The sequence below is a fragment of the Pseudonaja textilis genome, chromosome 18 (genome assembly GCF_049901715.1).
Source record: "Pseudonaja textilis isolate UNSWEBS1 chromosome 18, rPseTex1.2, whole genome shotgun sequence".
Lineage (NCBI taxonomy): Eukaryota > Metazoa > Chordata > Lepidosauria > Squamata > Elapidae > Pseudonaja > Pseudonaja textilis.
In genome coordinates this window covers 5831813-5854100 of record NC_142007.1, presented here as the reverse complement: position 1 = coordinate 5854100, position 22288 = coordinate 5831813, and the positions used below count along the sequence as shown (strand labels likewise).

Below are 22288 nucleotides of genomic sequence, written 5' to 3'. Positions count from 1 at the left end.
CCTACCAACCATATCTATCTATCTATCTATCTATCTATCTATCTATCTATCTATCTATCTATCTATCTATCATCTATCAGGAGGATATTGCTGCTGAGGTTTTTGGCTCTGTTTACTTACTATGCAAAGGGAAGGGCAGAATTTAACACGAATATTTTTCACAAGATATTGTGTTTCCTGTTTAAAAAAAGAAATTTCCACCCTCTTCCTTAACTCTAGACCAATTTCCCCAAGCAAGAACCAGGTATTGCCGAGCCTAGAGATACCTCCTATCTTTGCTCTGGAATTGTCTGGTCAAAAGGGCAACGTCCGGAGAAACACCGAGCTGCCTCCTCTGCCACGTGGGCTTACCGACTGAGAGAGCAAAGGGGAAAGAGCCCACCTGATGAGAGACTCAAGGATGGCTGGCGTGGGTCCCTTCTGAAATTCCAGCTCTTTGTAATGTAGCGCCTTGGCATAGGCTCGGCACTTGGCAGCCCGTTCTCCCAGTAAGACGATGCCGTTGTCGTCTCCCAACGGCAGCGGGCCCTGGGAGGAGGAAGCCGGACAAAGGGTCAGGACTGTGATGGGAGTGCAAACCCCGCAAGGCCATGTAGAGCAAGGGTCCCCAGCCTTGACTGGGCCGCGGGAGTCGCTGGCCAACGCACACACACATGGGCATGCACAGGCCCACTCCCGAGTCGTCACAAGCATCGGGGGCACTCACTGCCCCACCTGCACGAGCCATGACCGTTCATGCATGCATGCGCGCCCGCGTGGGCCTGCCCCTCCCACGAAACCATCCCCTCACTTCCCCGCCCTTCAGCCACCAACTCTCTGATCTAGGGAATTTCATGCAAGCTATTAAATGGAAGCTTATTCGTGAGCTCTGGAGGCACAGTGGTCATTATCATTATTGGCATATGGCACTGTTCATTGCCCACGGGACCACAATGCTACCGCGGAGTTGTACTGTTGTGGCCTGTCGGCTGCTGGCCCCTCCAGCAGCCGAATCAGAGGAAGAAGTGGCGGCGTGGGAGTCAGGGTCAGCATCAGGGCAACCTGGGAGCTCCGAGGGAATGGAACCGGCAGAGAGAGGGACAGGTGCAGAGCCTGGGCTGTCGGTCACCCCTCAGATGTAGAGTCCACAGCCCCCAGGTCTGGAGGTGGCTGATGAGGAAGAGGAGAAACAGCCGGGTCCAGTGCCTGACTGTGGATGCACAGAAAGCAGTGGAGAGGAGAGCAGTGGAAATCTATGAGCCGGTCCCTGGGAAGGAATAGCTACCGCCACTAGTGAAGCCCCACCCTAGCTCTGCGGATAAAAGGCAGGGGGCGGAGATGAATAAGTGTGGCAGACAACTATTCGTCTTCCGTCTGGATGGACTTGTTAGCCTGCAAGAGAAACCTTTTTGCCGGGGCTGCCGGCGTTCCTGATAAAGGAATTTTTTGAATTCCTGTCAGAGGGTTTGCTGTGTTTGGGGAGCTGGGTCAGAACATGTCCTTTGGCTTGCCAAGGTACCAATCCTGTTATAGGAAACGCTTGTGTGCTTCCCAAGGTGCACCGCAGGAGGGCTGGCTGTGCAATCAGAGAGATAGACAAGTGGCTCTTCCTACGGTGTCACCTAAGGCTCCCTTTCCTTCCCGGAGCGGCCTTGCAAACAGGCACTGCAACCGGAAAGGTTCAGAGCTACCCCCGAATCTGACTGCCTGCACAAAGCATCACCTCATCTCCCCACCGAAGCGGTACCTAGATGTCCACCTGCACAGAACAGAGTTTTAAACGGTCAGGATAGACGCTGAGGCAAGTGATGGGAGCTCACCCTGCCATGCAGTGCTAGAGCTCGGACTGCTGACGCCGAGACCATCTCTCACGCCATTAAGGCACTGAGCCACTGAGCCACTTGGCCCCGTGGTTAGAATGCAATATTGCAGCCTTAACTCTGCCCACGGCCCACAGTTCAATCCTGAGCAGCTCAAAGTTTGACTCAGCCACCCATCCTTCCGAGGTTGGTACAACCAGGAGCCAGATTGTTTGGGGGGGTGGGGTGAGAGGATGACTCTGTAAAGTGCTTAGAGTGGGCTGCGAAGCACCACGAAGCAGTTTGTAAGTCTAAGCCCTATTGCGATTTCTGCAATGATCAGCGAAGTCGCCTGTCCCTTTGTGAGATCAGAGCCAAGAGTTGTTAAAAAAAAAAGGAAAACGAGAAAAAGCCCCCACCCCAAGGTCCTCTACCTTGTCGCTGTGCTCCATGAACTCCGCCAAATTGAGCAGGGTCTGGGTGACCTCGGCAATATCCTGAGACGTCAGCGCCAGCTCGATGCTGCGGATCAGCTCGTCCTGCTGGTCTTCGTTCAGCTCAGACCAGCATGAAACAAAGGCTGCGTTGAACAGATCTCTGGGGGAGAAGGGGAAGCAGGAAGAGGAGGGGGAAAATGGAGCAATAAGCCAACATTGAACGTACCACTTCAGTGATCCAAACTGAACCCAAACCCACATCCTGTGACAGCCCATAACTGCACAGGGGAGAATTTTTAACAGAGGCAACTGTCAGACCTGAGAACTGACCAGGAACTAGAAAACCTTCCTTCCCAAACTACCCCTTAATATTCCTTCAGCAAACAATTTTTTTTTTTATCCAATTTGCTATCCTCGGCGAACGTTTTACGGATGTACGTCACCTGGTCCGTCTAGCTTTCAAGCAACGATGCACCACTCACTATCCTTCAGCCCATTTACCCCATCAAGCACAAGTACTCAGTCTTGGATATGTTAATCTTCAAATGCACAGCATGCAGTCGATTTAACCTTCGCTGCAAAACATTCAGATGCTCAATCCAACACCCAGGACCATCGGCCTCCGAAAGTTCACGCACCCAATGTCTATGGGGATTCTCAGTCACCCAAGTCAGGGTTGTCCCAAAGGTGCTTTTATTCCAAGAGACAACTGGACTTTCTTGGTCTCATCCAGGTCTAGTTTTAGTTTCCAAACTTTGCAGACGAACTCCTGTGAATTGTGGATAGGATGGGTGGTGTTGCCAGCGAGAAGAGCTAACCAAGTGGTGAGAGGTTTCGCAATGTTGTAGGTGACGGAATTGATGCTGCTGACAATTGCTCTGAGCGAAGTTCCTTCTTTACGGATTTTGGGGAGCCCACAAGAAAAGTCCAGTTGACTCTTGGAAAAGCACCTTTCAAATCACACAAACCAAAACGCTCAACTATCACACGCGCAGTTAAACTTTTTTTTTTTAACACTTGCATTAAACAACCAAGGGAAGACTTTTTTCGTCTTCTCCCTGGATTGATGTTGGATTTCTACCTGGCCATGGGGTTGTAGGCCTGAGCCAAGGCCCAGCATGAGCGCAGCGAGGGGGATGAGGAGTCTTTCAACAGCTCCAGGCTCAGCCGCCTCAGCCATTCCAACCAATCGTCCTTGGAAACTCTGCGAGCTGCTCCCCAGGCCTAGAATATCAAGCACAATTTGAGTCGCTGACAGCATGGGGACCACGGGACCCTAACTCCACTTCTGCAGCCCTGAAAAAACCCCTCCTCAATCACGTGGCTGAATCTTCTGCCATTTAATGGGCTGCTTTGTGATGGCATGAAGAGTTGGAAGATGGTGACACGGCTGTAGGTATGGATGGGGTTCTCAAGCTCGGCCACTTTGAAGGCGTACGGACTTCAAATCCCCAGAATTCCCCAGCCAGCTCTCATTCCCATCCAGCCAAGCGTTCTGGTTCTCATATTGAATAACTGGATGAATTTCAATTTTGCAAGCTTCGCTCTCATCTGATGCCGCTTCCCAACCATTTGGAGTTTTAATGCTACCTGAGGTTTAAAAGAATATCATAACTTTCTACACTTATTAGTCCCTATTGATGGCCCGATCCTTCAGGAATCTGTCTGCACGGGGACAGATTCCTCCAGTTGTCTAGAAGCTTTGTTTTTTTAAGTTCTTTGAATGTGGGGAAAACCTGTCTGACAAATACTGCCTCTGTTTGGAAAGTGACATGAAGTTTGCTAGATCAGGGGTGTCAAACTCAAGGCCCACAGGTTAGATCTGGCCCATGGGGCCGCCATGGAGACAGCGAAAGACCGTCCCGCGCTGCCTCTGCCAGCAAAAACGGAGTCCGGGAGGGCTGTGTGCACTCCCCGGGCCTCTTTTTCAGCCATGATGACTTCCTGAAGCCCTCTGTTAGCCAAAACGATCTCTGTTTTGGCTGGCAGAGGGCTGCAGGAGGCCATGGTAGCCGAAAACAGGGCCTGGGGGAGCGCACGCAGCCCCTACCCCCGGGCTCCATTTTCACTGGCAGAGGACTAGCAAAACAAACTAAAAGCAAAACAAAATGAGAAATATTTCCCCTTTTGCATTTGAGCATGCAAGGAGGGACCGAAAGGGAGAAAGAGGAAAGGCAAAGAAAAAGAAAGAAAGATGGGAAGCGAGCAAGGAAGGGAAAAATAAAGAGGGGAAAGGGAAGGAAGAAGAAAGGAGAATGAAGAGGAAAGGAAAAAGAAGAAAAAGGAAGGAAGGAAGGAAGGCAGCGAGGAAGGGTCTGAAGGAAGTCCTGCCTTAGCACTTGGCCACCCAAGGTGCCCCCGACGGGAGTGATGACAAGCTGGCCACGCTCACCCTGTGCCCCCAAGGTCAAGCACAACCTTGATGCGGCCCTCAATGAAATAGAGTTTGACACCCTTGTGCTAGATCACCGCAAACTGGTCCTGGACAATTTGGATGCCACAAAAACCACCAGAAACTCTGTTGCTGAAATGGCTAATCTTGACAAGTTTGTCTCCGCCCAGCGGGTTTACCTTCTGTAAGTTGATGGTGCTGACGTGCAGCTTCTTCATGGGCCCGGTTTCGACCGGGCCGCTGGCGAGGGCCTCTCCTTGGCTGCTCCTCTGCATGCGGTGCTGGTATATCAGGGGGTCGTCCTCTTCATCGGCAAGAGTGTAGCCCTAACGCAGAGCAGAGCAGAGCAATTCATCAAAACCAAACCTCGCTTTATATTTGGGTAACCACTGCTGTGGTTTGTACTCGTGGCCGAATGGAAGCGTCCAGGATGAAACATTATGGGAGGGTTAACCAGAGAAAACGAAACTTCTGCAGCTCCACCGAAGTTTGTGAGAAACTGGAAACTTTCAAGGACGATTGGGCAGGTGTGCAAGTGAGAGACACGGTTCCCATAACAATGGGAACTTTACTTGGTCTATGTGGAAACCTGGGAGGTCGGGCTGGGGAAATCCTTCATTCATAAGCCAGTGAATAAAACAATCCTGTACTTCTATTTGGATATTCAAGCTGGATGTTGACAGGAAGGTGTGATTTTTTTCCCCCTTTCTCATAAATTTCTCATGAAATTTATATATATAAATATAATGAAGGAACATTATGGAATTAAAGTGAAATTCAGATGCAACTGATAAGCTCAGGGCAGGAACCCAGAGGAGAAACAGGTGTCCTTCAAATGAAAACGTTAGCCTGCCATCTCCTTCGACTTCTTGAGGAGTCACTGACCTTCACAATCCTGCAGATGAGGACGTCGTATCGCTGGTGGTTTATCCTGTGACGCACCAATACTTTGTTCACCATCGGGATAAAGATCTGATACTGCAGGGGTGAGAAGAAGCGTTAGGCCCCGAAAGGCTTCCTTTTCTTTGGCAAGGGTAATGACAGTGGAAGAGAATAGCAGCAGCTCAGAACCAACGCCAGGAGTGTAATTTTTAAAAACTGGATCTGCACGGGGGTGCAGTCCTGAGATCCAATGGGTCACGTACGATAGGCTCTTTCAGAAACAGCTTGGGGAAAATCATTGGAAAAAAAATTAATAATAGATGGTTACATTTAATGGAATATTTCTATCAGCTGTGGAATATTTTACAGTGCCTTGTTATTGTCTTAGTTTTGGGGTCCACGCAACCTTCTAAATTTTCAAGCGCCACTGATCCATTTAAAGAGGTCGTTTCATGTTTTGCAATTTAAAAAAAAACACTAGAGGATACAGCCAACATTTCATTTAAACCTATACCATCTAACGTCTCGTTAAAAGTTCAAACTTACAGTGTCACTTCCCCAACCACCTAAGGAACTCTTTACAGAATACCGAATAATAGAGTTGGAAGGGACCCTGGAGGTCTTCTAGTCCATCCCTCTGCTCAGGCAGGAAACCCTACACCGTTCCAGACAAATGGTTGCCCAATCACTTCTTAAAAACTTTACTTAAAAATGTACCCCATTCCATCAACCGTTCTTTATGTTTTAAAGGAAAGGGTTTAAATTCAACGAAGTCAGGATCTCTCCCCTTGGAAAAAAATAATCCCCATTTTACCTTTTTCCCCAGCTGGAAGACCAGGGAGGAGAGCGTGTCCATGGCAGTTGTGCGAAGCTCTGGGCTCTGGTCGAGAGTTCGCACGATGGGATGGATAATTCGCGAAGCGTAATCCGTGAAATCAAGGGACTCGGTTAATCGGTCCACAGTTTCCAAGGCAGCTCTGGAAGGAGAGAGAACGCAGAGCCATTGCAAACACACACTGGACGCAGACAAACCCCCAAAGAAGGACAGGTGTGGGTGTCTTTTTGAGAAAAGTTTTAAAGTATTTGGAAGGACCGGCCGCGTCTTCTATTAAACGGTTAGGCCATGGGGACAACATCCATGCTTACTTGCGAGCAGACAGCGGGGCGTCAGGAGCATCAAAAAGCTTCACAATGGGGGGCAGCAATAAGTGCAGGTAATCGTCCAGATTGGCTCCAAACAACTGGATTGCATTCAGCAGCTGGAAAGGACGGAAAGCAAAATCAATAGGAATCGAGGGCAAGGTTCGAAACATGCATGCGTTTATTATTTATACATTTTTCTTCAATATACATAAGTGCTTAGTAAACAGCGTATATTATCTGGGTCAATGTACTTATGCATAATCATAATTTCCAATTTCTACCTCTGTTATCTAACCATAGATAAAACACACCCTACGTTCAAAAGTATTCTGTATCTTTTTTTATCTTTAACGTCAACCTATCCATTTCTGCACAAGCTAGTATTTTTTTTTAAATTATATTCTCTTCTGTAGGTGTTTCCTCATCCAGTGTTGTGCAAATAAGCACAATACAATTCTCACTGCTGTCAAGACATGTAATATTAAATATATGTCCCCTTCATACGTGTCAAAAATATTTCGGGCTTTAAATCTGTACGTTGCTTTAACATCTTCTCTAAACATGTGTGTATTTTCATCCAAAATTTGCCTTTGAACATGTCCACCACATATGGTGGTAAGAGACCAGCGTCTGATTGCATTTCCAACACTTGGTGGACATGTTTTAAAACATCTTTGCTAGCCTTGTCAGTGGCAAATACCACCTGTAAAACATCTAAGTATAATATATAAAATCATACATTGCAATGTCCTACCTGTCAATGAATACTTCAGCTTCAACCATAACAACACAAGAGCACACAACAGATACAAACTCAAGGCAAACTGCACCAAACTCGATTGCAGGAAATACGATTTCAGCAACAGAGGGGTCAATGTTTGGAATCCTCTACCTGACTCTGTGGTTTCTTCCCCAAACCCCAAAAACTTTAACCTCAGACTGTCTATTATTGACCTCACCCCTTTCCTAAGAGCTCTGTAGGGGGCCTGCATAAGCGCACCAATGTGCCTACCGTCCCTGTCCTATTGTTTCTTTTATTTTTCTTATATGTATCCATGTATTCATAACTATGTTTTTACTTATACCTATACTTGTAAGCAATGGACAAACCAAATAAAATAAAAAGAATAAACAAATTTTATACAGGTTTCCTGGCATCTTCTAATCATAATTTATTTGAGTGATTATTAAAGCAGTTGGCACAGGCACTTCCATGTTTCTATCAGAACTGAAACAAATGATGTTAGGTCTTCCTGGGAACGAACATCATATGTCCAAGACGATTAACTTGTCCAGGCCTGCAGCAGACCAGGATTCTGAGGGCTGATCGTAGTTTGAATCAGACGAGGATGTGGGAAGCAACCACCTGTGTCCCCCCCCACCCCCCGGCTCACCTTGGTGGAAACGCTGCGGGTGCTGCTGCTGTCGTGCATGAAGACGCGAAGCATGTGCGGGATGAGCTGGGGAAGGTACAATTTGAACTCCCCACCGAGGGCCACCACTATCTGCTCAATGAGGAGGATAATCGTGCTCTGGATGGAGTTATTTACCACCCAGAAATCCTGGAGAAGGGGGAAAGGGAGCAACATTAGGACAGAAAGCCAGAAAGCATCAAAAAGAACGGATTCTTATTACAGTCCCACAGGGTTAAAATGGTTCGGAGGTTAATTCCACCATCAGAAGCTTCAATTCCATCTCGGAAAGATGGAAATTCGCTTTAGGTTCAAAATCTTACGGTGGACCAAGCCAAATCTCCGCAGACATTTGAGACTGGATTTTATCCCCTTACAGTTTAGAATAAAAATATATCTTTTTACAGCAGCTTCTACTTTAAAAAAAACAACAACTCTTCTTTAAATGCTTTAAAATGCTTCCCTTTTCCTGCCTTTCCTGAACATCCTTCTTGAGTACATTTTCCAGCAAGGCGGGTATGAATGTGTCAAAAAGCTGGAATGGTTATCCCAACAGGAAAGCCAGGGAAACATTGCAAAAACAGCTGAACACATTTTGGTCTTGATTCCGCGTTTATGACCAACGAACCCCAGCCTATGCATTGTGCCGCTGCCTTTTCCACTGGCCTTTCGTAAGGACTAGCCTTCTCTTCCGTTGCTGCTCAACGTCGAAGGAAATTCAGGCCCAGGGAAGTCCCATGTCACTTTTAAAACATTCCCTCCGAGTGGGGATTTCCTTGCCAGCGTTCAAGGGTGGTACTCACTCTCATGAGGGTAACGATTTCATCCATGTAAGGTCGAATGTGGCTTCTCACAAAGGACACCAACATTCCCAACTGCTGGAAGAGGAACTAGAAGGGGAGAAAGAGCAGAACGGCAGGTGCACTTTGAGGGGCTTTCAGTCCTCACCCCGCCTCCCCTTCATGTGTTTGTTTGCTTCCGTGTCATGCTGTCTCCTCAAGTGCAGAGTTAGTTTCAGCGGCTCACAACCGTGGCTTGCCAACACTGCTGTGTGCGTTTAGGCAGGCGCAGAAGTTTCAGGCATGCAAACAGGATAAACACCAGAAACGAAGAGCCCCAAAGTTTCCCAGCTCGGCTTTCCAAGCCTGTCCCTGCCCTTTTCTCAGCTCCTCCAAACGCACACAACTTTTCCCTGACACCCCTAAACTGTCCCTCTCTGCATGTCCAGCACCCTCCTTGGGGAAAAAAGAGACAGCAGGAAACCGAGGCGGCTTGCCAAAAGAGAAGGCGGTTAAGTTTCAGGCTGAGAATCCAATGATCACGAGAGATTTTATGGGACCGGTGCAAATCAGGATCCACTTGATTATACACCTTTATCCGGTGCAAAAGGGAGCAGAGAGAGAGACAGAGAGAGAGAAAAGGACCAGTTGCGGGGGGAATTTGTGAGAGAGTGCTGTGAAAAAGAAGTAGCAAAAAGCGCATCTTTGATTAGGAATTTGAGAAGCTTTGTAGCTAACTCAGGAAGTGCCTTTTGGGGGGGCACTTAAAATGCCAAGCGTACCCACCTCGGCTCTTCTCCCCAGCACACTATCACCATCTTCTTTTACCTGCAAATTTTTAAAGACAGGAGGCAACGGGCATCAATGGCAGGCCAGGTCCGGTCACTGCAACCAAGGCCGGGTTACCACAAACGTGGGCTTCCCTTCAGTGGTCCCATTCTGGGAGAAGGTGGCTCTACAAAAGTCTCTTTAGAATGGCTCCCACCCAAAGCCCCGTAGGGATTTCCATGGTTCCGAACTAGGACGTTATTCAGGACTCCAGGAGATGTTGAAGCTGAGTCCAGATGGATTCTGCTTGGACTTCCTTCCTTCCTCCCTCCCTCCCTCCTTCTCCTCTTCCCTTCCTCCTTTCCTCTCTATTGCCTTCCTTTCTCCCTCTTCCTTTCTTATCTCCTCTTCCCTCCCTTCCCCTTGTCTCTCTCCTCCTTCCCTCTCCCTTCTCTTCCATCCCTCCTTCCTTTTTTTCTGTCTTTCTTTCCCTGGACTGCATCCTGTCTCTTGCAGTCACAGTCAAAGTTTGATCCAAGAGATAAACCGAGACCTGGGTTTATCAGTATCAACCTTGCGGCTGGCCAGGAACGAGGTGTTCTCTCTCTTTGCCCACACAGCTCTCCAGCTGCGGTTACGACCACGTCGCTGTCGAACAGTGTTTCTCCGCCTGGGCTGTTTGAAGATGCGTGGACATCAAACTGCCAGGGGATTCTGGGAGTTTGAGGTCCATACCCTTTCAAACAACCAAAGATGAGAAGCACTGTAGACCTGTAGATGATGGCTTCTTGAAGAGTTGCATCAAGGTCTCGTTGACCGTGGCCTGGGCCAACACAGAATGCGTGACCCTCAGGCAAAATAAAAGCTAGCAGATGAGCAACGGTGGCCAGGAACTGGGAGAACTTAGCCAGTAGGGACGGGCCACATTCTCCCCTTCTGAAGAAGACAACGCAAAACGTGTGAGTGGTTACAGAGACTTGAGAACAACAACTGGGCCAAAACACACCAAGAACAGTAGGACTGAGCTTAAAAAGGCTCTATTTCTCTGGGCAGGGGAATGATTTCCACCTGGGAGTATTTGCCATGAAAAAGGAAGTCCCAGGGCAGCCAGGTTTAGCACAAAGGAGAGAAGAATGGTTGGCATCGTGTCACGTTCCAAAAGAACCCCAGGGAATAGAAACGATCACTCGCTTCTCCAGCCCACTGGCAGCCCAGATAACTCGGCCAGCCTCTGCCCCCACTCCCTTCTCAAAAGAGCCACGTTTCCATTTATTTTTTTTCCTCTTTGAAGCGATTTCTGCACCCTGGGGGCGCGCTCACCTCCCTGATGGCCCCATCGCAAACCCGAATGACGTTGAGGAAAGTGGGCATCACTTGAGGCAGGAACTGCACACACTTGAGGCCAAGGGACTTGAAGATAAAGGTGATGGCTTGGACCACCATGGTGTGGTGGTGGGACAAGGACTGGTCCCGGAAGATCCTCATGAGGGCCACCATGGAGACGGCGGGGTAGAACTCGTCCAGCGGGAGGTTCCCCATGTTAACCAGCATCTCACTGGTGCTGTAGTCAGCTGGAAAGGAGCAGAGTCTCCATTCAGTGTTTGCAGAACGCAACAGGCCACCAACATCCAAAGCAAGCTGAGACTAGACTGTTTGCAATGACTTTATGGATCTGAGGTGGAAGAACCTTAAGAAGGAGGGAGCTGGTCTTCAAATGCACTGGGTGCCCTGAATGGGTCTTCGTTTTTTAATTTTGATTCCGATCATCCCATTTAAAAATACAGTGGCTTTGTTTCGAAGCATCCAAGGCCACATGAAGAGCCGGTGGTTAGAATGCGGTATTGCAGACTAACTCTGCCCACTGCCATCAGTTCAATCCTGACTGGCTCAAGGTCGACTCAGCCTCCCGTCCTTCCGAGGTGGGTAAAACGAGGACCCAGATTATTGGGGGCAAAGAGGCTGACTCTGTAAACCGCTTAGAGAGGGCTGTAAGGCACTGTGAAGCGGTATATAAGTGCTGTTGCTATTTTCCTTCCTTCCATCCCTCCCTGTGGTTAGAATAGGGTATTGCAGGCAAACTCTGCCCACTGCCATCAGTTCGATCCTGACCGGCTCAAGGTCGACTCAGCCTCCCGTCCTTCCGAGGTGGGTAAAATGAGGACCCAGATTGTTGGGGGCAAAGAGGCTGAATCTGTAAACAGTTTAGAGAGGGCTGTGAAGCACTGTAAAGCGGTATATAAGTCTAAGGGCTATTGCGATTACCATCCAAGCTCAAGTGAGCTCATTTCTGATTTTATAAAAAAGTGAACTACTAAATAACAAGACTGCTTTTTTTTTTGGACAGAGGTTGACTCAGAACGTTTGTTCCTCAGTTCACTTACAAGAATCTTGGCTGGATTTAGACTCCGAGAGGCTCACCGCCGAAGCATCCCTGGACTGGTCTATCATACCAATGTTCACCTTGTGTTTGTATGGATCCAGAGCTCCCAGGAGGCCAAGGACGCGAATAGCCTGACAGTGAAAATGGAAGAGGGGACGGGGGGTGGAAACACATAAGGTGAAGGCCCAAATTTCACAATTGGTTTCCCGGGGCACAATTTCTCCCGATAAAAGGATCCCGTGGCCTTTCTTTTCTCGCAGGCATGAAAAGATGGGATAAAGCGAAAGCACATTCGTTTTCACCTGACACATTTGAGAAAACTTTCCAAAGCCCGTCCTCCTCCCTTCTCAGCCTGCTGAGCCGAGAGACCGAAGAGGCCTACCTCTCTTCGAGTACCCTGGTTCTGCTCCGTTTTCAAGAAATTCAGCAGCACCTCCAGGAGAGTTGGGTACTTCCTATAGGGTTCCACCACATAGCCGGTGCTGGCTACCAGCTGTCCCAGGGTCCATAAAGCCACCTGGGAAAAGATCCACCACAGGAGAAGACAGAAATTACAGCCCCATCTAAATAGTTGGCCAAGCGTTTCGCTGCATTGACGAAAGGGCCGGGAGAGAAGTCAACAGCGCGTCGGCTTCGATCGCAGGCACCAATTTTATTTCTACACAAAAATGGTTTATTTATTTATTTATTTTAAAAAAAGCAAACAACACACAAACAGAAACCATTGAAGAACTTTCAGGTAACAGGTAACTAGAAATGCTTTCATTTCAAGAGGGAAGCAATATGGCTGAAACATAGGAAGAACGGTTGCAGGAATTGGGTATGTCTAATCGGATGAAAAGAAGGACCAGGGGTGACGTGATAGCAGCGTTCCAATATCTCAGGGGCTGCCCCAAAGAAGAGGGAGTCAAGCTATTCTCCAAAGCACCTGAGAAGGCAGGACAAGAAGCAACGGGTGGAAACTAATCAAGGAGAGAAGCAACTTAGAACTAAGGAGGAATTTCCCGACAGGGAGAAGAATTAACCTGTGGAATGACTTGTCTCAAGAAGTCGTGGGTGCTCCGTCGGGTTTCTGAGAGGAGATTGGATAACCATCTGTCTGAAATGGTATAGGTCTTCTGCTTGAGCAGGGAGGTGGGCTAGAAGACCTCCAAGGTCTCTTCCAACTCTGTTATTCAGCCCAAGGGGAGAGAATCGGCCTTGGACGGCCCATCTCAAGGGGGCTCATAAGCAGAGGGCAGCATCCTTGACATCAAAAGTGTGTGTGTGGGGCAATTTCTCAGGCCCAAGGAGGTGGACCAGGCCATCACTTCCGCAGGCCACTCACCTGTCTTTTGGCGAGCAAGGAGGAGTCTTGGAGCATGTCCATGATGATGATGAAAAGCTCATCCACCCATTTTCGCATCTCCAGCCCACTCACCTATTTGGGGGGAGAATCCAGATGTGAAAAACAGGAACGCAACAGGGCAGAGTAAGGATGGAACGATGTTACGGTGGAAAGGCAGGGAGTCACTCCTTTCAGCGGCTGCTGAAGAGGGACTGGCATAACTTACCTGGGCCAGTTCACCAATGGTGGCCAAGACATTATTGATCACACCGGGGTTTGGGTCAGGATCTGGGTCTTTTAGTTTCACGATCAATGCCTGTCCGACGGCACAGAGAACAAAAGCAAAAGGGATAAGAAATAAAGGATCTCATAAAAATACAGGCGGTCCTTCAGACTTAAGACCCCAATGGAGCCCAAAAGTTCCGTTGTTAAGGGCGTTAAGCGAGTTTTGGCCCAGTTTACATCCTTTCTTGCCTCCGCTGTTAAATGAATCGTTGCAGGGATAAGTTCGCGACCTGGTTTGTTTAAGTGAATCTGGCTTCCCCATTGACTGGGCTCATCAGAGGGTCGCCAAAGGGGATCACATGACCTCGGGACATTGTGACCGTCATAAATATGTGACAGGTGCCAAGCATCTGAATTTTGATCATGTGACCATGAGGATGGTGCAAATGGTCGTAATGGCGAAAAATGATCATAAATCACGTTTTTTCAGTGGCGTTGGTAACTTTGAACGGTCACTAAGTGAAATGTTGTAAGTCGAGGGTTACCTATAGACATTTCTTTCCCATCCTATTGAGGAGAGGACATTTTAAGCTCTCTGCTCAGGAGGAGAGAGATGGGATGCAACCATTAAATCCATCTTATTTTTCAACATAGTGGCTGGAGGAAGAGACCCCCTGGAGGCGTTTGACTCTGGAGGACAAAGGGAAGGACCTTGCAGCCACAAAGGGGATTCAAAGTGTCGCCCTCATACACCACGGCCGCCTTACCTTGAGGATGGGTTCCATATAGGGGCGAATGAGCCGGGGGGCATTGGAGACCAAGTGGCCCAACATCCTGGCACTCTGCTCTTTGATTCTGCCCACACCGCTGTGTTCCAGCTCGGTCAGGATCTGGAAGGGAGAAGGAGATGGTTCAGGGTTAAGAGCAAGAAAAAGGAGGGAAGAAATTCCAGCTGAGAAGCGAAAGGCCGATTTGTGTGAGTTTGATGTCCTTAAAAGGACCAAAAAACGCTCCTCTGAATTTTCTGTGTTTGTTTTTATTCCTGGCGCTGAATTATCACTGCAAAACTCTCAATACTAGGGATGGGATCCGACTGGTATAACTACTGGTTCTGTTGCTCTGCGTCGTGCGCGCGAGTCGCGTGAGTGCAATTTACGGCCCGCTGAGCTGCCCGGACAGCTGAGCAGCGCTGTGTGCAAGCGCGCGGCGGTTGAAAAAAAGGACTTTTTCCCTGCTTTTTTTCAACCGCAGCTGTGTCGCGCAAAGCAGCTGCGGTTGAAAACGCAGGAAATAAAGGTCAGGTCAGAGCCCGGGCGGGTGGGCGGGCCAAAACAGCAGCAGACATAGAACCCGGTTCTATGTAAGCTCTCTGTTTCCTGCTTTTCTACAGAATTGGACAGAACCGGTAGAATCCCACCCCCGATCAATACTGATGGCCTGTTTACAAAGACAAAAAAATAAAAACCAAAACGATCCCTTTCACCTCTGGGCTACAATGAAGGGACCTTTGGGGGCACTGCCAGGGCAGAGAGAGGGCTTGGCTCGATACCTCCTCCCACACCGTTACCTGAATTAGCATTTTCCGGAGGAATGGCATGACGAAGGCCGGGTTCATGCTGCTCAGCCGGCCCACGGTGCAGATGGCCAGCTCGCGGATTTCAAACACCTGGTCGTTCAGAGCAACGAAAAGTGCCTGCAGGTTCTCTGCCTGGGCCAGGTGGGCATCGAAGCGCTCGTCCAAGGACGCCAGGACGCAGTAGCGTATGTCGGGGTCTGGAGAGGGCAGAATCGTACAGCAGATGCTTGGTGGGGGGGGGGAAAAGGACAGCGCAAGCAGGGAACCAGACGATCAAGTCCGCTGAACCTGGGCTTGATCCAGCGCCATTGGCATGGACTCTACAGGTAGTCCTCAACTTACGGCCACAGTGGAGCCCAATATGTCTGTGGCTAAGCAAAGACAGAGTTTTGCCCCATTTTTACGATCTTCCTTGCCACAGTTGTTAAGTGGATTGCTGCAGTTGTTAAATTAGTTGCACCGTTGTTGAAGTGAATCTGGTTTCCCCGCTGACTGCCAGAAAGTCGCAAATCTGGTCACATAACCCCGGGACATCGCGAACATCATAAATACGAGTCAGTTGTCAAGCGGTTGAATTTTGATCATGTGACCAATGAGGTAGCAACAGCACTGAGACTTATATACCGCTTCACAGTGCTTCCCAGCCCTCTCTAAGTGGTTTACAGAGTCAGCCTCTTGACCCCAACACTCTGGGTCCTCATTGGACCCACCTCGGAAAGACGGAAGGCTGAGTCGACCTTCCGTCTGGTGAGATTCAAATTGCCAAATTGCAGGCAGCCGGCTGTCAGCAGAAGTAACCTGCAGTACTGCACTCTAACCACTGCGCCACCACGGCTCATGGGATGCTGTAAGCATGACCATAAGTCACTTTTTCAGTGCTGTGGTCACTAAGCTAACAGGTGTAAGTTGAGGACTACCTGTATCAGATGATCTTCAGGAAGCTGGAGGTATTTCTCACCATCAGCTGCCAAGTTATTTCCATTGCAGGTGGCAAGAAATAAAGTTTGGACCCCCTATTACGTAAATTCTCCTACGAAAGGTATCCCCTTCCCCAGGAAGACACCCCCGAGCGGTCACGCCCAGAAGCACCCTCTTCCCTAACTCCTGAGGCTTACCGGGGTCTGTGATCCCAACCACCAAGAGTTTGCTGAGGACGTCGGCCACCACCTGGACGGCGGTCTGGCTGACCACATGGGCGTGGCCGCTGATCAGGTGAATGGAAGGCGTGAGTAAGCGGGAACAGGTCCGGGCCGCTTCCATGCGCACTTCCTTGTGCTCGCTGTTGAGGAAGTGATCCGCACAGTGCCGGACGAACTGAGTCAATGAATGCCCTGACAAAAGAGGGGAGACAGACAGGAACGTTTTGGCCAGCTCTCTTACCCCCACAGGATTGGATTCCCGCTTGCCTCCTCCTCGCCTGCGTGCTCACCTTCAAACTCGAAGCTGCCCAGGGTGCGGAGGGCGAGCGTGATGCTGGCCACGTCGTTGGCCTCGGGGATGTTGGTGAGGCTGGGAGAAGCCAGCTGATGGGCGAGCCCTTTCGGCATGCCCGGGTGACGCAGCGGGCGATGCATCAGCACAAGGGAGAGCATCTTCAATAACCCATCCTGGATCTCTTTCTTCAGCTGTGGGATCTGGCGACTCAGGTCGTACAAGACAGCTGTCAGGGCAGGGCTGAGGACAAGGTAAGAGAGGCCCATGGATAAACTGTTAGTTGGGGCTTGCCAGACCCTTGTCTAGACATTATATTATTGTTGTATTACTGTATTACTGTATTACTGTATTACTGTTTCGGGTGGGAAGGCTCTACACAGAGCGGTGAGGATGGCTGAAAAGAGATTGGATGTTCATTTCCTTCTATTCAGATCCTGGCATATAAGCGATGCTTGACCAAGATTCACAGTATTGTCACGGACACTACACAACTTCTCCATGATTGGTTTTCCTTGTCAAGGTCTGGAAGGATCCGAAGCAGAACACCCAGTTTTTATAATAGCTTCGTACCTTCAAGTATCAACCTTGTTAACTCTCAAGACTCTTTTTTCGCTATGTGTTCAAAAGGGACAGCGCGTGTGCATTTTATATATAATATAGTAATAGCACTTAGACCTCTATACCGCTCCGCAGTGCTTCACAGCCCTCTCTAAACGTTTTACATAGTCAGCCTATTGCCCCCAACTATCTGGGTCCTCATTTTACCCACCTCGGAAGGATGGAAGGTTGAGTCAACTTTGAGCCGGTTAGTATCGAAGTACTGATCTGCTGGCAATCGGCACTCAGCAGAATTAGCCTGCAGTACTGCATTTTAACCACTGTGCTCCTATACGTGTGTGTGCGTGCGTGCATGTGCATATGCGGGCATCAGAACTTTCATTTTTAACGCATGCCAGTGCGTTCACAGAAAAAAAGGGACAATAAAGACCATCGTATATTTCAGCAGGAGAGCATGTGCAGTGGATTTTGGTCCAAGGCTTGTGAAGAAACCCAATGCCCAGGCAAGAAAGTGCTTCGAATCTCAGGTGCTTTCTAGGCACTAAAGCAAACCCCCCAGAAAAAGGAAACTCAGCAGCTGCTCACATGTTTGTTAGACAACTGAACACGAGGCTCTTTTCAACTTTCATCAAAGTATAACAACGCCTGGTGATTAAGAGAGAGAGAGAAACGCAGGCCCAAAGCAGAAGACAAGGAGGCTGCTGGAGTGAATGCAAGACCTACCTCAGCCCCACAGCCAGCATGGGCTCCAGAAGTTCTTTGATGTCTTGCTGAATAGAGGGACCCATTGCTCGTGCCACCATGCTGATGCAAGTAAAAACAGTGGCGTCCACCTGCACGGTTTTCTGTCTCCTAAGGAGGCAGGGATGACATTCCTTTAAGCAAGCCAAATCTTTCATACACAATGGCAACTTAGCCGTATAGCAATTAACACCCCACCTGACAAGAAGTTTACAGGTGACAGGGGTGGGAAAAGTAGCTGTGGCTGTGACCTCATGAGCTCCAACACCCAAAGGCCCGATGTGGGGAAGTAGCTGTTTGGGGCAATGAGCTCTGGGCTTTAAAGCTCTTACGGAATCTCTTTTTTGACGACTTTCAACTAGGCCCAGAATGAGAGTGAACATTCATTTGTGTTAATTAACCGTCAATGCTCAAGAGTTCGGAATTTTGTTTCAACTGTCATTCCCACTAAAATGGATGCACAACCCTGGATGTCTTGCAATCACTGGAAGCCCCCACTTACTTGTGGGTAAAGTCCTTCAACGGAAGGGCCCCCTTGATAATTTCAAGAACCTTGGGCAGGTAAACCTGGAACTCGGATCGCACAGCCACAGAGAGCAAACCCAGGGCTTGGAAAGCAGCCGTCCGCTCCTTTTCCTTCTTCACGCAGCTCAAGACGTGGCTCATGGTATCAGGAAGGTAGTGGTCAGCTGGTCACCCGACAGCAGTGGAGGAGAAAGAGTAAAAAAATCACACACTTTCACTAAGAAAACACAGGTTGCTAATTCAGAGGAATCAAACATGCTCAAAAAATAAAATAAAATGCAGAATACCAACAAGGTAATCAAGGATGAACGGGACACAGTACACATGTTTCCAAGAAGTCATTCCTCTAAGACTGTAAAAATCTGGAGGAGGAGGTATTTAATGGCTTCCCGAATTAAACTAATTAGAAATACAAATAGCACTTAAGACTTATATGCCACTTCGCAGTGCTTCACAGCCCTCTCTAAGTGGTTTGCAGAGTCAGTCTTTTGCCCCCAACAACCTGGCTCTTCATTTTGCCCACCTTGGAAGGATGGAAAGCTGAGTCCAACCTTGAGCCAGTGAAAATCGGACTAAGGGCTGTGGGCAGAATTAGCTTGCAGTACTGTATTCTAACCGCTGTGCCATCGCGGCTCTTGGGTGCTGGCACAGTGGACCCTCAAAATCTTTCAACTGCTTAGGGACCTGCCATTCGGTTGAATGTACTTCATTTCCTTCTATGCTTTACGCCGGAGGTCTCCAACCTCGGCAACTTTAAGACCTGCGGACTTCAACTCCCAGAGCAGAGCTGGCTGAGGAATTCTGGGAGTTGAATTCCCACAAGTCTTAAAGTTGCCAAGGTTGGAGACCCCTGCTCTACAAGACAGAGAAAAAAGACCAATCTGTAGTAGAGGCACATATTGTTCTATACTTATATATACCCTCCACAGAAAAGAAAAGGTGAAGAAAGAAAGACAATCTTTCTGGTGTCATCCCCAAGTACCAGCTTCAAATCCTTACTCTTTACCTGTGAAAGCGGAAGGGCGGAAGGCGGCTAGTCGGGGCAATAAGCTGAGGACAGTCATTTGAATCAAAGTATTTTTGCTGCTTCGGCACTTCAGGACCCAATAGCACACCTGAAAAGCGAAAGAGGTTCCATTAATAGCTTAAGCAGCGCCCCCGAAACAACAAGGAAACCGCTTCAAATGTCAGCTGGGGACAGAAAGGAAAGGTAGAAAGCAGGCAAGGGAGACAAAGGAGAAGCTTTCTCAAGCATTTTCTCTTTTAAAATAACAAATGAAGCGTCTTTTTGCCGAAGATACTAGAAAGATACCCAAGAGGATGTTAAATCTGCAGTATTAGATAAATACAGTTCTGGTGTAATTCTTTTTATAAGGCAGAATTCTGCCATCAGTAACATCCCATCCAAATGCAAGAAGGCACTTTTGTTTGCTTTTTACGCTCCAGCAAGAGATAGTTGAAAAATCAGTTTTCAAAGGAGTTTCTGCTAAGTGGAATTTCCCCCGTTATCTGGATTTGCACCTTTGCTCTGCCTCCAAAAAAAAAAAAAAAATAGTTCAAATCACTAACTGCCTTCTCAGGACTTTCTGAATGCTCTTCAAAAGCGCTTTTGCAATTGGGAAAGGGAAGCAGAATGAAAACAGGGAGCGCCCCACCCAGGTTCACCTGGTCAAACTTCTCTTCCATCAGCTCTCGGCAGCACCGGCTCTCTACCAAGGTTGACTTGGCTGGGACAGGTAACGCCCCAAATCCCAGGATTCCTGAGTGGGGGCTGTAGCCCAGAAGTCCGATCAAGGCGTTGCACTGTTGGGGCTGTACCGACTGGAAGCTGGAGAAGGGGGTGACGTGACGGGGCTTAGTGCCGAAGCCCAAAAGATCCTTGCAGTATTTGTCATGCACCAACTGCTGCTGGGTGATTTCTTCCATCTCTTCCCTGAGACGCTAAACGGAAAGAAGAACAGAGGGTTAAAATTGTCCCCCCACTCCCGGGGTGGGATTCTACAGGTTCGCACATATTCGCTAGAACTGGTAGTTAACCTTCTAAGCAGTTCGGAGAACCGGTTGTTAGAAGAAATTACTGGGCTAATCCTGTAAGGAAGGCAGGAAGGAAACATTCTGGGGTTGCTTACAGAAACTGCCTCTCCGTTAACCCTGATTACGTTCTTGGCAGGACCAGACTTCCTGTCTCAGGAACTTCTCTGGAGTTTTTTTCCCCTCCTTTGCTGGTGCTTTGCTTGTGTGGAGGGACCATTAAAAGTTACAATGGCACTGAAAAAAGTGACTTATAACCCTTTTTCACACTTATGACTATTGCAGCATCCCCGCAGTCACGAGAGGCCAGGCGAGGAGATGTGTGCCTTGATGTGAGTGATGTTGAGCTGGCTATCTCAGCCAGTCACACTACCATCAAGCCACGCCCACCAACTAAGCCATGCCCACAGAACCAGTTGTTAAAAACATTGAATCCCACCCCTGCCCCCCACAAAAGGAACAGCAGGGCAGGCTGGTGCCTCAGGATTGGAAATAGAGAAGGGCAGCCTTGTGGAATCAAAGCAACTGCTTATCGCATCCACTTGTAGCCTTTAACGGCAACAACTGTTCAATTGTTCCAATTCTGTTGGGTAAAATTTTATTTTAGCATATAGGAACAATGATGGTGTAGAAGCACATATCTAACCACGTATCTTTCTGCAGCTCATGAGATTATGCTCTGAAAAACTCAGTCCAACTGGCCCCATTCATCAAGCTGTCCAATGACTATTTATTTCAAGGTTTTTTAATCCACGCTGAAGGACAGGAATGTCTTAAAGTAACATGTCCGCTTCCCCAACGGAGGGACTCACCTCTCCTTCCATGCTGCTAATCCGCACCAGTTCATTGAGGATCAGTAAGGCGCCATGAATTCGGTCGTCCCGATTCACGCCCTTTTCTTTCGCCACGGACTCATCAAAGCCCTTCTCAGCTTCCTCATAGGTTTGCTGAAACGACACAGGCCATTGCTTAGAACTGAATATTAACCTCTCAAAATAGTTGTGCTTGATAGGATCTGTGGCAATTTCACATATCTTGCCTCAAAATCGGATTCTAATCCTTCCCACAACTTCAACCGACCTGATGGGTTTATGGCTTCGGAAAGGAAATCCCAAATGACCCCCCCTCTTACTCGGTACCACTGCGGTTTCTGCATCTCTTTGGACTCGCGTTGAGTGGTCAAGATAAGGCAAGCTCGTAAAGCTGAAACGGCCCCTTCCCGGATGGCCTGCTTTGGATCCCACACAGCCACAAAGATGTTGTCAAAAAATGGCTGGACTTGCTGGAAGAAGAACGTGGGAACGCTGATGGCCAACTCTCGCAAAACCAAGACCTGGGTAAAGAAAATGAGACCCGCCAAGAACAGCAGTTTTATACATCAGCATTACACATGATATACAAAAGCATTAACGTTGAATCGAAAGGGTTGCTGGCACGTGTCTCTAAAAAAACATCCATTTGTGACTTCATGATGGGCGTGGGAGGAATTAAAAGGAATAAAGTCAGTGTATTTCTCAAAAATAAGCCACCAAGGGCCAAAATCTCACAGGCAGCTTGAATCATAGCTATTCTTACCGCCGCATGCCTCCGTCCTTCGTTCCTGTCGGCGCCAAGCCACTCCAGAGCCCGCTTCACTTCAAATTCCACGTATTCTGCCGTGAAGGTATCCCCAGCCATAGCAAGACGCCCAATGGCTTTGGAGGCCATCTCCATGACAACAGGGTCATTTGATGGAAGGAGGTTCCTTAGGTAGTTGGCGAACCGGCCGATGCGTGTAGCGTTGCCTCCCTCAACACCAATGAGGCTTGCTGTGGAAGAGAACACACCAGTGTCGGAGCTGCTAAAGGACTAATATGGGTAATTCACTGTAGACAGGTACTCCTCGATTCATGGCCATAAT

At 48.5% G+C, this 22288-nt stretch overlaps 1 protein-coding gene across 2 annotated transcripts in view; it reads right to left on the bottom strand.

Moving 5' to 3' along the window:
• MTOR (mechanistic target of rapamycin kinase) overlaps positions 1 to 22288 on the bottom strand; it is a 63425-nt gene that overhangs the window by 38283 nt on the left and 2854 nt on the right. The window contains exons 4-29 of one of the 2 annotated variants that reach the window (XM_026715849.2): positions 21964 to 22196; positions 21521 to 21721; positions 21201 to 21335; positions 20023 to 20298; positions 19364 to 19472; positions 18335 to 18521; positions 17815 to 17943; positions 16529 to 16773; positions 16215 to 16430; positions 15091 to 15296; positions 14291 to 14413; positions 13525 to 13614; positions 13299 to 13391; positions 12354 to 12488; positions 11973 to 12102; positions 10912 to 11162; positions 9610 to 9651; positions 8848 to 8934; positions 8027 to 8194; positions 6636 to 6748; positions 6304 to 6466; positions 5493 to 5585; positions 4787 to 4933; positions 3297 to 3439; positions 2213 to 2375; positions 383 to 528 (exon numbers count right to left, since the gene is read on the bottom strand). In XM_026715849.2, the coding sequence (XP_026571634.1) occupies positions 383 to 528; positions 2213 to 2375; positions 3297 to 3439; positions 4787 to 4933; positions 5493 to 5585; positions 6304 to 6466; positions 6636 to 6748; positions 8027 to 8194; positions 8848 to 8934; positions 9610 to 9651; positions 10912 to 11162; positions 11973 to 12102; positions 12354 to 12488; positions 13299 to 13391; positions 13525 to 13614; positions 14291 to 14413; positions 15091 to 15296; positions 16215 to 16430; positions 16529 to 16773; positions 17815 to 17943; positions 18335 to 18521; positions 19364 to 19472; positions 20023 to 20298; positions 21201 to 21335; positions 21521 to 21721; positions 21964 to 22196 (4024 nt within the window). The remainder of the gene's footprint in view (positions 1 to 382; positions 529 to 2212; positions 2376 to 3296; positions 3440 to 4786; positions 4934 to 5492; positions 5586 to 6303; positions 6467 to 6635; positions 6749 to 8026; positions 8195 to 8847; positions 8935 to 9609; positions 9652 to 10911; positions 11163 to 11972; positions 12103 to 12353; positions 12489 to 13298; positions 13392 to 13524; positions 13615 to 14290; positions 14414 to 15090; positions 15297 to 16214; positions 16431 to 16528; positions 16774 to 17814; positions 17944 to 18334; positions 18522 to 19363; positions 19473 to 20022; positions 20299 to 21200; positions 21336 to 21520; positions 21722 to 21963; positions 22197 to 22288) is intronic. The other variant, XM_087915091.1, reaches the window with a different exon arrangement.